At 47.0% G+C, this 16,139-nt stretch overlaps 1 protein-coding gene across 9 annotated transcripts in view; it reads right to left on the bottom strand.

The window, feature by feature from the left end:
- The window catches only part of TNC (tenascin C), a 92,310-nt gene that overhangs the window by 27,430 nt on the left and 48,741 nt on the right, over nt 1-16,139 (bottom strand). For 3 of the 9 annotated variants that reach the window (XM_026002826.2, XM_026002827.2, XM_072727542.1), the window contains exons 11-15: nt 12,900-13,172; nt 12,063-12,335; nt 11,185-11,457; nt 8,318-8,590; nt 5,758-6,030 (exon numbers count right to left, since the gene is read on the bottom strand). In XM_026002826.2, coding sequence (XP_025858611.2) covers nt 5,758-6,030; nt 8,318-8,590; nt 11,185-11,457; nt 12,063-12,335; nt 12,900-13,172 — 1,365 coding nt within the window. Of the gene's footprint in view, nt 1-1,661; nt 1,938-4,351; nt 4,625-5,757; nt 6,031-8,317; nt 8,591-11,184; nt 11,458-12,062; nt 12,336-12,899; nt 13,173-16,139 lie in introns of all 9 variants that reach the window. The other 6 variants (XM_026002824.2, XM_072727538.1, XM_026002825.2 and 3 more) reach the window with 4 other exon arrangements.

Raw genomic sequence — 16,139 nt, 5'->3', positions numbered from 1 at the left:
CTTTGCACCTCCACCCCATCAAAGCAGCAGGTTCCAAAAAAAAAAAGGAGGGTGTTCAGGCTAATTAGTCAATTAAGGCCTTATTTATAGTCATTCATGTTCAGCCTTTTTGTTTTTTTCTTTTTAAAAAAATATGCTTATTTTAAGACTCAGGGTCTTTTCACTTCAAGGATTAGCTGAGACAATGCTGTAACCAGATCTGGGATTCCCAAGCCCAGCACTCCCAGCCTGCCTTTCATCTCTCTGTTCTGTGGGAGGTCCTGTGAGAGGGCGACAAGTAAGGGCCTGACTGACGGGATCTGTGGCTGGCCATTCCTCTCCTCCTGCTCTTCTCATTGCTTTGGGATGCAAGAGAATAGAAGTCCCCACCTCTCCCTCCCCAGCCCCGCTCAGAAAGGAGCATGTTCTGCATTTGAAGACTCCTCTGAATGACTAAATTCACAAAAGCATGGAACAGAAAAAACAACCACTTTTTGATCTCACATTAAAACACGTCTGTCCTCTGTTCTCTTAAAAAAATAAGAAGTCACGATTTCATAACAGTAGTTGCCAGGTTTCTATCTAGACTTGTTGCTTATTTTTAAGAACACCACTCCCTTCCTATTGCTAGGAAATGGAGCCCAGGAAGACGCCTGCTGGATGCCAGGCAGGTAAATTCCATCATAACCATTTAATTCCTGAGACAAGGGCTGCTGGAATCAGCTGTGGGTGTCCCTTCTTCATTCATAAGGAAATTGGAATTCAGGGCAGTTAAGCACCAGCCAAGGTTACGCAGCTAAAGAAAGATGTGGGAGAAAATGAGAAACCACTCAGGCCTGATTTCAAGACCCTCATGCTTCGAGGTCATCACGGCCGCAGTCAATTAAATATTTAATTGAACGTATTAACAAGTCTTATTGGCAGCAATTTAGATGCTGGGAGAGGCCTGGTTTAATGTAACAATCAGAAGGCAAAGCCGGTCTCCTGAAAATTATCATTAGTGGAAAGCAAGAGACTTCTAAATATTTGTCAGGCCTAGAGATTTGGTAAATCAACTCCGTTCGCAGTCTTTGCCATTGATTTGGGATAATCTCAGGCAAGAAAATGGAAAGCCATATCTTTTTGTAATTCTTATGTAATTCAAAGAGAGGTTAGAGGTCAAGTTCAATAAATGGGTAAGCTTTAATTAAGTTTGGATTTGTCTGCTATCCCAGGTCAAACCTTCAGTAATCTGTTGTAGGAGTTGATTTAGGACAAAGTTTTTTTTTTTTTTTTTTAAAGCAAAAGGTAAATTATTGCATTTCTGGAGCAGGTGGTTTATGAACTGCCTTACATAACCTGATTTATGGACAAAATTCCTGCTCTTGGCTGTTACTAACTTAGAACTCATTCTTCAGCCAGAATCACTAAAATATGGATCAGCTCATATAGCTAGGCAGGGAAATCCCTGGAAGCTTTATAGAACTGTCAAGTACATGGTCTCCATTTCTCACAAATGGCTGCAAAATACCCCTTTTTGCAATAGGATCTGCTCTCTCTTCACTTAAACGTTTACATTGGGAGTGAAGACTGTATTTGGTGCCGAGTTTCCCTTTAGAAGGCCTGTCACATTTCCCTTCCCCGTCTCCCATCTCAGAATTCTAAGCGGACAAGTGGACAAGCAAGAACCTCTGAATGAGTACCTGTCACGACAAAGGCAGTGAGGGGTCTGGTGGGGTCCCCAGCCCAGGTGGTCCCTGCCACACTAACGTCATAGCCAGTGTTCTCCACCAAGCCCGTGATGTGAGCGTGCTGTGTGTCTCCTGAGACCGTGAATTGCTGGGGCTCATACAGCGAGTGAGAATCGCTAACATTGACAACAATCTTTGCAAAAGGCCCGGCTTGAGTGGTCCAGGACACGTTGAAGCTGTCGGGAGTAATATTGCTAAGGATTAGCGTGCCCAACTGTGGCTCTGGCTCTGAAGGGAAAGGGGCATGGGTAAGAGAGAAAGAGAGAGACATTATTAGAGGAACCAGTGGATTTTTCCAGAATGTAGCCATAGGACATGAAAGCGCCAATCCCTCCAAATATTTTCAGAAAGTTCGTATATTAGGCTGTGGCTACACTTGCATTGACCAAAATGCTAGAGAATACATTGATTTCCCTGTAGACATCAATGTGCATTCCTTGTAAGTATAGACATGGCCATTTGCTGGCCATGTGTGAAGAAAATTAGAATGGGAGACAGGAATAATACAGAATATTAAGGGTGCATTTCTAACGTTTGCAGTGGGGCACTACGTGCTCTAAGAAAAATAGCTTTATAGTGAAGTATTTGTGGATATTCCATCTCGCTCTAGAGATTCACAAAGCACGTTAGCATTTTATAGCCTCTGAAATGCTGGTTCTGTAAAGAAACTTACTGAATTTTGTGTAGCCCAGAATTTCACAGACTTACTGATCAATGGATACTCTCCCTGAGAAATATTCTTTGAACATCTCAAGGAGCTGAGCACATCTTAGAAAATGCTACTTTGAAGTTTCCTTATTTAGTCTTCTTTTGATCTATTTGGATTGTACAAATTAAAGGCTAATACCCGCACAAGAGAAATTCTCCACAGTGTTTAGGAATCTGAAGGTCTCCTATATACCTTGGGGAAATCTGCATCCTACCCGAAATACTGTAAAGTAAAATGGCTTTCATGAATTTCCTCACGAATACAAAGTGAAAAGAAAGTTTAATTAGGTGTTGCATTTTCTGACTAGAAAATCCACTTACTGGATAATTTGCAAAGACAGCTGGCTCCCCTGGGGGTTAAGTTCCCCTTGTGCCTTAAAGACTGGGAGATCAGGGTGAAGGCAACTCATTTTTAACGTAGGGGGCCTGGGCTGCTAATTTCAACCAGGATGCGGACGGTCAGGCCTCCTCAATGCTCATTTATCAAGTAATATTAACATCAAAATAAGTTCAACTCAAACTGTATTTTAGAAAGAGGCGGCAGTCCTGGGAGGGTTGAGGTACCAGGGTCGACATTTAGTGTTAGGAAGAGAAAGACTTTTCCTTCCAAGGATTTAGGAGTCGTTTGGCTGCAGCTCCAGGATTAAGAGGAAAGAAGGGACTCACTTGGAGAAACTCTAACTGGACCATGGCACAGCATAACTTGATGCCATGAAGTCTCCAAGGGCAAAAAAGGTTCTGGCTCAGAAGCAGAAGATAGCTGTAGGTAATGGCACACAATCTCCTACTTAGCAATTAGTTTGAGAAACTAATGATGCTCTAATTTTTAGCCACAACGTTGGCAAATTACTTCAACCACACCACATAGGCCTCTGTTTGCTCTTTCCCTGTATTTGGCCGTGGAAGCAATCTCTCCGTGTAAGGATGTGTGTTAGGACCCTTCTCATGCGACCAGACAGGGACTGGCAGTGGCAACGCATTCACCATGCAGAGTAATACCTAGGTTTTCATGACCAGCCTGGCCTCCAGCTGTCTCCCAGAGGGTACGACCAAGCTGGAAAGCGAGGTGCAAGAGGAACCCCAAAGAAAGACAGAGAAGGAAGTTATGGTCAGTGTTCCATGCAAGCTGGGACATCTTTCTCTCACTATTTCTAACCCTTCAAAACATGCCATCTGCTTCCTGGGAACAACAGATTTAATTTAATGCTCTGAACGTTCACCACATGCACCAAGATTTGGACAAGATGACAGATGAAGGCAAGACTGACACTTTGTGACGGATGTCAGTAGATGACAAGGCATGCTTGACAGGGGAAAGGTCAAAAGAGAAGAGTCTGTTTGTATGGAAGACAAGCAAATAAAAGTCTTAAGAACAAGGTGAGACCCCTGGGTCCTCTCACGTGGTTCCGAGAGCGTGCGTTAGGGTCTTTTCTCTGCATGCTCCTGGCTTTTTAGAGTCTCGGGGGGAGAGAAAGAGGATGTAGACCATTCTGATCAGAGAACCAAAACTGGCATGCACGCACCTCTTTGAACACGACACAGGCGACCTTTGATTAGACCACAAGCAGATGATAACGGGTGGAACTGGAAACGATTATTCAAGATCAGATGGAAGGAGGGTTTAGAAATTCAACCAAAGCAAGTCAGGTTAACTCTATACAAACAAACAGAGCAGCTCCAGATGTGAGTGCCTATTTAGGAAAAAAAGAGGTTGACATTGAAGTTCCTTAATTTGGGGTGAGGGTTTTTTGTTTGTTTGTTTGTTTGTTTGTTTTAAAGCTCTGATTTGGGTGGCCCTATCACATTGGAGAAAGATATGGAAGGAAAGGAGGATGGAAAACGGGTAGCAAGTGTTTTTTGTTTTTTGTTTTCTTTAAATGCTCCTCAGAAGAAGTTCAATGGAGACTTCCAGAAGAAGCCATCATGGGAAATACCTGTGGTTGCCTGGACCGTCAGAGTCTGAGCAGGGTGCCCGCCAATCAGCCCATGAAGGTGGGCAGTGTAATTAGAAGAAGCTTTGAGGTTGGTGATGACAGAGCTGCGAGCCGCTGCAGGCACAGAACGCACCACCGTCTCCTGGCGGTGGACGGAATTCCTAACTTCTATAAGAAAGCTATCAAAGGTAGCCTCCTGGGCTTTCCACGAGAGGGACACACTGGCCCAGGTCACATTCGAGACAGTGAGGTGGCTAAGGAGAGGTTCGGCTACTAAAGCAAGCAGAAAAAAAAAAAATATGAAAGCGTGTCAGTTTAAAATACGGTCACAGAGTCAAAAAAACCAAAACATGTAAGACTAAATCCATAAAGTTTCAGACTTCACCCTTTGGAAAAGGCACTGGTCCTTGGTGGAAACCCAGTTCAAGCCATGAGAAACAAATGGATTGGGGTTGGGTGGGTTTTTTTCTCCCTCTGGTTTGGGTGTACTTGAATCTGGGGAGGACGACAGCTCGACCACCCCGCTGGCCCTCTGTAATCTCACATACAATGGGGACAGACCCTCCCTGGGCCATGGGTGACTTAAGGGATAGATGAAGCTATGATGTCAACCCTTTTCTTGGATTCACTGTCCAGAACATGCTAGGGATGCTACTTTGAATGGATAACCTTCTCCTTTCTGAATTCAGATAGAGAGTTCTCTCTTGCTGCAAGCCAGGGAGCGGCTCGGGCAGCTTGTGTACCAAACATACTACAAATTTCAGGAAGAGCAGCTTTTGACCACTTCTGTTTTTGAAATCCACCATTCACTCCTCTTGGGGGCAAGACAGCATGCTCAGATCTTTGCTCCTAGAGGTCGCAGTGGCACCGGGTCGTTCTGGATGGCACAGATTACTTGTGCACCCATCTGATTAGAAATCTGCTCTTAAGAAAAAAAATTTTCCCAGTTGAAAAAAAAAATTAAGAGCACCGACACAATCTCATTAAATCTTTGGGATACTTGGGTAGCAGGAGGCCGAAGACACTAGGATAACACAAAATAAAAATTTTAAGACCTCTTTGATGGAGACACCTTTCCAAATCAAGGGCAACTCTGGCTTTTTAGGTACAGAAGGGCAAAATCCTTTTCTCCAGATTCCAAATGGAATCTGATGGAACCAGACTACATTTAGTGCCACGCATGTGCTAGGTCAGTGGTAGAGCAGACAAGGGGCTTCGTGGAAATCCACCATTTGGGCTGCTGTTGGAAAAGAGTTAAGTTAAGTGGTGCTCCAGCCTAGCGTCCTGGAGGAGTTACGTGCGCTACGGCTTGTGCTCCAGTGGGCGAGAAGGAGCAGCTTCACCTTGCAAAGAAGACTCTGCAGACCTAGAGAGAGGGTATCAGACATGGGAGGAAGCAGATGTACCTGTGGTGGCCGTGGCACTGATGATTTTGGTCCGGATGCTGGGAGCGAGCCCCGAGAGGTAGATAACAAAATGATTATTAGGGTGTAGCCCTGAGATGTGGGCAGTTCGTTCAGTGCCAGAGATATTGTATTCCATCGTCTCCAAAAACCTATTGGAATCAACAATTTCAATGGTAAAGGTCTCGAAGGCCCCATCGGTGGCTGTCCAGGAGAGATTGAAGCTCTCAGGGGTTATGTCAGAAACAGTTAAGTTTCCCACTTCAGGTCCTGTGGCTGAGAAGGGGGAAGGGGGGGAGGGGAGAAGACAAAATGAATCGAGGGTTAATTATTTGGCTCGTGTTTTAGGACGGAGGCTGTTAATAGAACGGCGGCTGGGTAAAAGGATCGGCTAGTTCAGGGTTATGGGGAAATGCAGCGGGTGTTAGCTGTCGGTGCCGAGGGGAGAGAGAAAGGGGACTGGTCAACAGGAGAAGACACAGAGGCAGGTGGGGGCAGCTGGACTGCTCTGGAGCTGCCGCTGAGATCCTGCGTGTGAGAAGCCACGTAGCGGAGGCCAGCAGGGACCGTGGGGCCAGCGCTCATGCTCCCCCCACTGCAGGGCTGCTGGCCGTCTGTCAAGAGGTAAAGGAGTGCTGGAAGCTTCCAGTCTCTGCCCTTGGGAGACCAGTTACTCAGCTCCCTCCTAGGGGCATCCTTCGCTTTGGGGGAGCTCCCATCTATTTAAATGAACACTGAGTGATTCTGATGCCATTACTCCCCCCCAAGGTGGTACCTTGAGGCTTCTGATTTCGTGACTTGAAGGGAACTGGCAACTTGTCAGTACGGTTCTTGGGATTGTCTCCGTCCTCCTGACAGCAGCCAGCTGTTTTCATACTCTGCTAGAATAGCCCGTCCTCTCCTAACTGCCTCTGTGCGGGCCAAGAGAGCTACTGCTACCGCGTTGCCAGCCAGGGGAGCCGAGCCGAGGCCAGGCATTCAGGGCCTCCTCCTCGGCCAAGAAGTAGCATTTCGTCCAGGAGACAGTCCTACCAGTGCTTTTCCACGCAACAGGAATCAAACAGGCAGAGGGCAGGCGGAAGCGGGGTGCAAGGAGCTAGTACTGCTTCTCCAGCAGGGAAGGAGAAGGCGTCCCATCCCAACAGACGTGGTGAGACATACATCAGAGGGGATTACGGCTTCCTCCCCTCATTCCAATTCCTCACAAACAAGCATGCTGCTCTCATTAAAAAGAAACAGAACAAAACTGGACACACACATAAAAGGGCACCCAAACCGCAGGATCTGCAGGAAGGATCAGAAATGGCAGGTGATTTCTCTTGCCTTCTGGGAAGAGATGACTTATGGATGTTAGATCCAAGAGCCCTGGGTCCACCCTGGGCAGCCTCAGCTGCAATTTCTGGGCATTTCAAGGTCATCATCCACACAGTGGCTGTCTGTATAGTGCTTGTCTCAGCGAGGATTATTGAAATGATTGAGGCTAAAGTGCAGAGCTCTGCTTTTGCTAGAATCCAGGAGGTTGTATCGGTTTGCATGGCAGTTTTGTTGTAATAATTATCTAAAAAATGGGGCAGGCGTATGCAGACCCAAACAGGACAACCTCTGCTGAGCTTCAGGCCAGTGAGGGCACATGGGAAGGCGAACAATGGAACACGGTGCTGGGGGACGCTGCTCACTGAGCAGGCTCCTGGGGAGCACGGAAGGCCCTGCCGCTGGGTGAGTGCAGTTAGCCGCACCCTCCTGGGCCAGCGCTGGGAGGGCGCCGCGCAAGGCCAACACTCCAGGGAGCAGCTCTTGATTAAAAGAGCAAAAAGGGCATCAGATCTTTGACATTCATAGCCTGGTACATTCCTTGTTTCAAATGCTGCTGTGTGGACGTCTCCTAATGAATGGCTTTTTCTTTGGTACCGTCTCCAGTCATAATTGTGTGATTTTTTCCCCCCTTTTTGGTCTAGCTATTTGCTAATTTGGTGTTCTCTAACAATGACTCAGTATCTGAGAGAATTGCCCAGAGGAGGGTAATTCAGTTCTCTTATTATACTCAGTGCATTTTAAAGAAACATTTAAATTAAAACATTTCTTTTAAATGCAAGAACCACGGCGCCCATACCCTGGAGGGATTTGGGATGGTAAAGCACCGGGTTCCAACTAGCAGAAAGACTCTACAGTAAATCATCGGTGCTCTACCCGAACTCACACGTGGCCAGGGGTGGCTTTTAGCTATAGTGCAGCACTGGAGAGGAGAATGAAAACCACCAGGCTGTCTCCTGAAACAGAAAGCCAACATTCAAAAAGAGAGGGAGTGGGATGATGAGGCATGAAAGTCTGGGAGAGGCTGGAGGCTGGAAGTCAGAGAAGGCAACGTCTCTATCGTTCATTCTGGAAATGGCAGAGGCTTGTAGACCACAGCACAACTCACAAGGACGTCCCTAGCATGCACAGCCAGCCACTAGGAGGCAGGAGGGAAGGGCCCAGACGCGGAGGGAAGCTGATTTTCTGCCCAGTCTCTTGGAGAGGAAGCAGGGGGACCCAGGGAGGGTGTGGACAGTGGGGAGGAAGGTACCTGTGGAGGCCTCGGCAGAGAGCACCGGTGTTCTATAGCCCTGGATCACCCCGTAGATGGTGACTCTGTAAGGGGTGGCGGCCTTGAGGCCTGGGACCTCCACGGCCCGCAGGCTGCCCGGCACTGTGAAGTTCTGAGGTGCCTCCACCAGGTTGGCCTCCTGCACCTGAATGACAAAGTGCTCATAGGCCGGGTCAGCTGCGGTCCAGTTGAGTCTGAGGCCGTCCCAGCCAGCCTCGGTCACGGCTAAGTCTCCTAGCTGGGGGAGCTCCTCTGAAGAAGGACAGAGAGGTATTTGTCAGTTCTGCAAACCAAAAAGGAGGAAACCAAACGTCCCCTAGCCCAGCTCTAGGGAAGAGAGAGAGAAAGAGAGAGAGGCATGAGCATTTTCCTGGGCAAGTGTGGTCATTTGCAGTCTCTGGGCATTTCTTTACAACTTGGACTGCCATAACCTAGCCACAGCTTTCTTCAGGAGTTGAAAATGGCCAGTAAGGGGGAAGATCCTTGGGGTTCATCCTTTAGAAGGCAATGCCATCCGAACCACTGCACGACCCACAAGAGGTGTCTGGGCATGTGTGGCCAGAAGCTAAAAGGCAGTTGGAAAGGTGGGATTGTGGGCCAGGGAAAGGGGGGATTGTAGACCAGGGAAAGGGGGGATTGTAGGTCAGAGAAAGGAGGGTAGTGATGCTAAAAGCACAGGCTTTGCAGGCAGCTGGGCTGCGGTTGGAATTCCACCAATGAGACATCAGCTGGGTAGCCTTGGGCCTGTCACCCAGCTCATCCCTGAGTCTCTCTCCCCTCACCTACAAAGAGAGCGGATAGTGCCCTATTACTGGACCATGTGATGGCTAAATCCCGTTTATAAAGCCCTGAGTGTCGTACCTGACCCACACGGAGTGCTTAGTAAGCGGCAGCCCAACAGATACATCATTATTTAGGTGCGTCTCCCTGGCACGTCTCAGCCATTGGAGACAATGACCTGCCTCATTTCATGGCTCCACGTGGGAGACATGGTCTGCCTGCTGGCCACCTGCTATCCGACTGGCTTTATAAAGTGTGTGCGGTCTCAGTCGGGCAAATGTGATGTTTTATCTCTGGACTTTGCTCGGCTTTCAGGGATCAAACGTTCTGTACTGGATTCTTGGCTCGGTTCGTTCCCTCCTACCTTCTGTGAGTACTTTGTGCCTGAACGAAGAACGGCTGTATCATGAAGCAAAGCCATTTGTGCAAAATGAGGGGCCTACTTTTAATTAAAAGTGATTATGTTTTGCTCGGTAAATGGTGCAGAACAGGGCCCACTATTTATCTCTCTACCGCGTAGGAAGGAAATTTAATGTAGTTCTTATTGCTGATTTAGAAAGTCTGGATTCGGAACGTGGCAAAGCCCACTGTTTAGCGGCATACCTCTCAGGATTAAGCGCAATCTCTCAGACTCTTTTTTAAAGGCTGCAGTGGCCATGGATTCAAAGTTAGAAAAGAAAATACCTGTAAGGATTTCAGCCAAAAAAAAAAAAAAAAAAAGGTGCACCCGAGGTACTTATTCTCAGGTATTTCAGGATTCGGAGGACTGCGAGAGTCTGAGCAAACTCAGCCTAGTGGAGGGGCCGTATTCAGGGTCCCATATTCAGGGGCCGTATTCAGACTGCACCACGTCATCACGGTGCTTTTGTAGGAAAGCATCAATGCAGGAAGTCCCCTCTGCCTCCCTAACTCACCGAGGAGAGCTGCCACTTATCTGTCACGTAGTAGGGTTCCTTGTAAGATTTCCATGTGCAAAAGGAGTTCTATTGCTAAAAACAAAAGTTTACACACTACAGATAGAGACCGTTAGCACCCTGTATCCAAATCGCTCGTGCCTCAAAAGCCCATTTTGCTCATTTGGTTTGAAGGCCTTACAAGCAGCACAGGACAATATAACCTGGCCAGCTTAGGTGGATTGCGATATCACCTTTCTTATTTTTTTGGAATTGTGTGTAGCTTCTAGCAAGGACCAAATTTATATGGTATATGTGAACAAGAAGAACAACTTATTTGAATTAGGTTATTTGGGTGCTATTATCAAACCACGGGATGTATGGAGAAAGGCACGGATGGAGGGTCCAGCATAAAAACTCTATTACCAGAAATCTGGCCCATTTGCCCCTTTTAAGGCTGTTTCTAAAAACCTCATGAACAGCACAGAGTTTCCTATAACAGATGGAACAGCATATTTCCAGGGGACAAATTGGGATAAATTGTTTTTCCTCCCCAAACTGAATGAAAAACATTGAAGTCAAGTGTGGCTGTTCTTTCTTGGAAATCTGCCGTGAGTGTCTGTTAAGGAGAGAGAGAGAGAGACTCGGACGGTTTCAGCCAAAGATGGCTAGATGGTTTCAAAGTTTATCCCATGCAGATATGACTACAAGTTGGACGGCAGTCAATGACTCTGAGGCCACTAATGATAAGATTTCTCTAGAAAGTTCTGACCTTATTCCTGTGCCACAGTGCTACTGTGTCTGCTATTTTCATTATGATACGCTGGCTCTCTGATAGATTGAGCTCTTTGCTGTGCAGTATTTACCGTAGGATGGGACCTTTGCTAAGCACCTCCGGCTATTGTTCCATTCACTACTCAGGAGGATGTTCTGAGGTAGGCCATTATCTCTGATTTGAAGGTGAGAAGAGAAGGCTCAGCAATGTCAAATGATAGACCCAGGAACATCCAGCCAGCAACGTGGAATTCCAACCCAGACCTCCCTGAGTTAGAACCTGCGTTCATGCTGCCCATCAGGAACATCGGGATAAAAATCTGATGCACGGGGAATGTTCTCTATTCCAAAGAGAGGTTGGCTCAGTCATGTCCCTGGTGTGGGAGGAGGGTCCTATACCTGTGATGGCCTCCACCACAAGGGGTCGAGTGCTGCGGCCCCCCACCTCGCCGTGCAGAGTGACGGTGTAAGGGGTCCCGGGCCTGAGGCCTGGGATTTCCACAGAGCGCAGGTTGCCAGGAACCGTAAGACTGTGAGCTTCCTTGGCCTGGTCAGCCTCCTGGATCTCAATGACAAACTGCTCATAGAACCCATCGGGGGCGGTCCAGTCCAGAGTGAGGCCATCCCAGCGAACCTCAGGCACTGTGAGGTTTCCCAGATCTGGAACCTCCTCTGCATGAGGACAAAGAGTTGCTGAGTTACTAAAAAAGGTAATTGCATGCTGGGATTCAGGTAAGCTGACGCCCTGGCTGAGGTTGGGATGAGTTGTCTGGTTAGTGTTGATTACAGAGGCATGATTTACAGCAGGTGCCGAGCACACTCTAATTGCTGGCACTAAAGCCAGGGTTTTTCTCTTCTGTCTCCGGGAATGAAAGATAGTTCTAGGAATTGTTCATAACTTCCATTCTTAACGTATAAATGGGGCTTTGGGGAATCTTTTAGTGTGTTCTTAAAATGAGCTCAGACCAATTTTTTTTTTCCACTTGCAAATTGTGCTTTCCAATTCCTTAGCTATTATGACTGAATCTTGCTTTGAAAGAAAAGTCAACTCTCACTTTTGTAAGGGAAGAGTAGGTGGAATTTTCCATGGAATTGGCTACCATGCTAGACTAGGACTTGGCCAAATAAGGGATATGACATTTGGATGGAAGTGGGGATGATTCACTGGTGTTCCCCAAAGTGGCGGGGCCTAAGCCCAGCTTGCAGCAGGAAGAGCTCTGATCCCTCCTGAGCAGAGAGATGGGGAGGAAGAGAATTAATGAACTAGTCTAGAGTACCTGTCAAGACTTCAACAGAGAGAGGAGTCGTGCTGAAGTCCCGCGTGAGCCCACGGATGGTGACGCTATAATGAGTGGCTGCTTTGAGCCCAGGCAGGTCCACGGACCTCAGTCCTCCAGGGACCGTGAGGTTCTGGGCTGCCTCTACCGAGTCAGTCTCCTGCACCTGAATGAAAAACTGTTCATAGGCCCCTTCCGGAGCAGTCCAGTTGAGTTTGAGGGCGTTCCAGCCCACCTCGGACACCATGACCTCTCCCAAATTGGGAGTTTCCCCTGGAGAAGGACAAAGAACTAGTTTAATGATCAAACCACACAGCAGGATCCAGGGGACCTTTAAGACAAGAATATCTTTACATTACTTAGAAATACAAGACTTTCATTAGAGAGACAGGTATCATGCAGCTTCCTGAATTTGAGAAATAGAGCAAAGAGCATGACGTCTAGAAAAATATTTGTTATCTTATTAAAGAATTGCCCCAACCTTCAGTGGGCAGGGACCTTAATTATGGGATTTTTTTCTCCCTTTTAAATATAATGCCTTCACATCCCTTACCAGTAGGGAGTCCGGCTATGAAGGTAAAGATGCCCGCCCCTGGGGCTGCGTGTATAGGCCCCAGGCAGGACTCTGCACAACCCCGAAGGGTATGGTTCACATGGGGTGCAGAGTCAAAGGTGCCCCTGGAGTCGTAGAGCCTGGTAGCTCCCCTTTATGAGACACCGCAGCACGCTATAACTTGGGGCAGAGCAAGTCCATTGAACAGTGAGTTGTGTCTGATGATCCGTGGGTAGTTTCCTGTTAGGAAAAACAGAAGCTAGAGACAGAAGGGTGAGAGGTACCTGTGGAGGCCTCGGCAGAGAGCACCGGTGTTCTATAGCCCCGGATCACCCCGTAGATGGTGACTCTGTAAGGGGTGGCGGCCTTGAGGCCCGGGACCTCCAGGACCCGCAGGCTGCCCGGCACCGTGAGGTTCTGAGGTGCCTCCATCGTGTCGGCCTCCTGCACCTGAATGACAAAGTGCTCATAGGCCTGGTCAGCTGCGGTCCAGTTGAGTCTGAGGCCGTCCCAGCCAGCCTCGGTCACGGTGAGGTTTTCCAGTTCAGGGGCATGGTCTGAATAATGACAGAGATGGGTCAGTTAAACCATGCCTCAAGTCCTTTTCCTGCTGGGAACCCCAAAACGGCAAACCCACCGCCAATGCTGAAAGGCCTGCGGTGGGGGCCGGGGCGGGTCGAGCACCATGTTTCTCTCGCTGCCTCCCCTGCAGGTGTTGTCGCCATCAAAACATCAACAGAAAAATCAATATAATGCTTATTTTGCCTTGTGGCCTGTTTGGGTGTGTCTTATGGAAATGGTATTTTTCTACTGACCAGTATCCTGTGGATCTAGAAAACTCTACACATCCATGTTAGTAGTGCCCTAGGCTTTGGTTTCCATTTTGGAAAGTGTCTCTCATCCTAAGGATGAGGTCATAAGGAACAGCCTTTGGCTCTTCTCAGGATTCTTGGTTTGAGCCGCTCAGCCTTCTGTATTTTGAGAAAATTGGCTCCTCTTAGATTCCCTTCCTTTTCATGCTCCCTCAGGCTCGTCTGGAAGGGCTGCTTTATAGTCTCTAAGAGCTGGGATTTCTGTCAGTCTCTGGGGCTCAGGTCAGTTTATACAAACCACTTGAGGAAGATCAGAGACCGATCAGCACAGTCTAAGTAAGGGCGTACTGAGGAAGGCGAGGAGCCTTGGCAAAACTGTCCCTCGCTGGAAAGAAAGTCTGAGGCCTGGGACGGACAGAGCTTATTAAGCTCAATTAACAGCGGAGGTGCCATCGTCATTCATCTCCTGAACATACCATGTACAGCAACAGCACACCTGTCTGACTATGCCTTCCAGGTGATCACTGGCCAGGGGCTGAGTGTAAGCGGGCTTTGCGTCCTGACCTAGGAAGAGATGGTTTTCTCTGGAAATGGATCCTGTAAACAACAGAGCAAGAACTCCCTCCAGCTCATTTAAAAGAACAAATTGTTTCTCTATTTATGCCTCCCATCGGCCGCTAGTTTCAAAAGAGCCCTACGCGTCCATTAAAGCTGGCTCCTAACCTGAAAATTGAAGCTATCCTTTCTGAAGGAAAAATGTTTCTTTTCAAGAATCTAATTCAGACTTTTCCAAGTTCTGGGGAAAGTTCTTTTTCATGTTTCATATTGACAAAGCTTGCCCGCCTTCAAATCTTGTTTGATCTGCAACAGGGGGTCTGCAAACTGTGATCTGATGGTCAAATCTGGCCTGCTGCCTACTTTGGTAATAAATTGCTAACCATAGTTTTTGTATTTTTTAATACAAAACTGTGACAAAAAGAAGATTTCATGACATATGAAAATACCAATGAAATTCAAATGTTGGTGTCATAGATAAAGTTTTATTGGAACACAGCCATGCTTGTTCACTCATGTATTGTTGACGGCTGCTTTTTGCCCTAAAAGCACCCCTGAGCAGTTGTGACAGAAACCTTCTGGCTTGAAAAGTCTAAAATACTTAATCTCTGGCCCTTTACAGGAAGTATTTGCCATACGTGATCTTGAACTACATTCTGTGGGCTCCTCATATAACCCAAATCCATGGCCAAAAGCTTACCCAAAGCCCTATAGCAGTTCTTAACCACACAAACATGATCTCGAAGAGAAAGAGAGGACCCAGCATATCTCGTTTGGGGGAACGAAAGGGAGAGTCAGCCATCCTTAAACCCATTGGCCCGGTGAGGCCAAGAGCAGTGCTCCTGATATAACAGTTGCCTTTTTTACCTTGGGATTTAAGCACAACTAAAATCAGGAGTGTGTCTTTTTCAAATATTCCAGCAGTCCTCATTGAAGAGATATAAAGCAGAATAAATAAATAAATAAATAAATAAATAAATAATAATAATAATAAAAAAAACAGTTTAAGCAATAGTTTAAGATTAAGGAGATTAATCCTATCATCCACAAATGCCCCCTATGACTCATCCCACTTTCCTCTCTTTTTCTCCTCCTGCTGCTTGTCAGGAATGTAGCTGGCATCAACAATTTTCCCCTTTAAGTGAATGAAGCCACCGTCTTTCCTTCTCAAGTAGCTGCTTTTTAAGCGATCTCTCTACTCCTGACATAAAGCTTTATCCCCGCCCCCCCCCCCCCCCATGTGACAGCAATGCCAGGGACCAGCTTGTAGGAGAGGTAAGGAGAGTTACCTAACTGGGGTAGGGAGGAGGTGATTATGGATTGTCTATGAAAGTAAAGATGGATGGAGAGAGGACAGGAGGGGATGCGCGGTGGGAAATAGCTCTTCCTGGGGAAAATGATCTTTTCTCTTCGGATTGGCATTTTTTTTGTATGCCACTGACACTATTATATGACACCCCTTGTGTCCTGGTCCATCTGTTCTTGCAGTTGACAGAGTGATTTTCACATAATGTCATGTTGCTCAGTAAATAGGAATAATCATGGTGATGATATTTCCACCAAAAAGTTTCACTGTTCTTCCACTTTTTTTTTCTTAAAGTAAATCAAGGAAGACTATCAGTTTATCTTTAGTGAGTAGTAGTGCTGTGACTATCTCTGTAATGGGTGCTGTAATGGGTGCTCTCCGCGACCTTTCACTAAACAAATGCTAGTCAGATAAGTAAAAGGTGTAACTTCAATGGGAGGGAATTGATGGATAAGTTAAAGGGAGAGAGATCATTATGAAATTAAAGGGATTGATATGAATAAAAAGGTGGGGACCAAGAAGTTTCACATAAATGCAGACTCTACATTTCAACAGCAAGTGACACGCTGGTGGCCTTACTGCCCCAGGAGCCCAGCGTTTCCGCTGTATAGTTCCACATTGGATTTCTTGGCATTTCTTTATGAAAAGGCTGTTGTCTTTTTTTTTTTACAGCTGTGCACTGGCATCTACCCTCTGAACAATGCCAGTGGGCCTGGGAAATCAGAATTTCGAAATCCCATTTCTATGCTCATGGTGGGTTGACCAGCTGGCCTGGAGGAATTTCTGGCTGTGCCAACTCTCAGCCTTCAGATGTTGTCAACTTTAAATCTTCCACCATCTTGTAGATGGTG

Source organism: Vulpes vulpes, chromosome 12 (assembly GCF_048418805.1).
Source record: "Vulpes vulpes isolate BD-2025 chromosome 12, VulVul3, whole genome shotgun sequence".
Lineage (NCBI taxonomy): Eukaryota > Metazoa > Chordata > Mammalia > Carnivora > Canidae > Vulpes > Vulpes vulpes.
The sequence above is the reverse complement of the archived record's forward strand: the minus strand, read 5'-3'. Positions and strand labels throughout refer to the sequence as shown.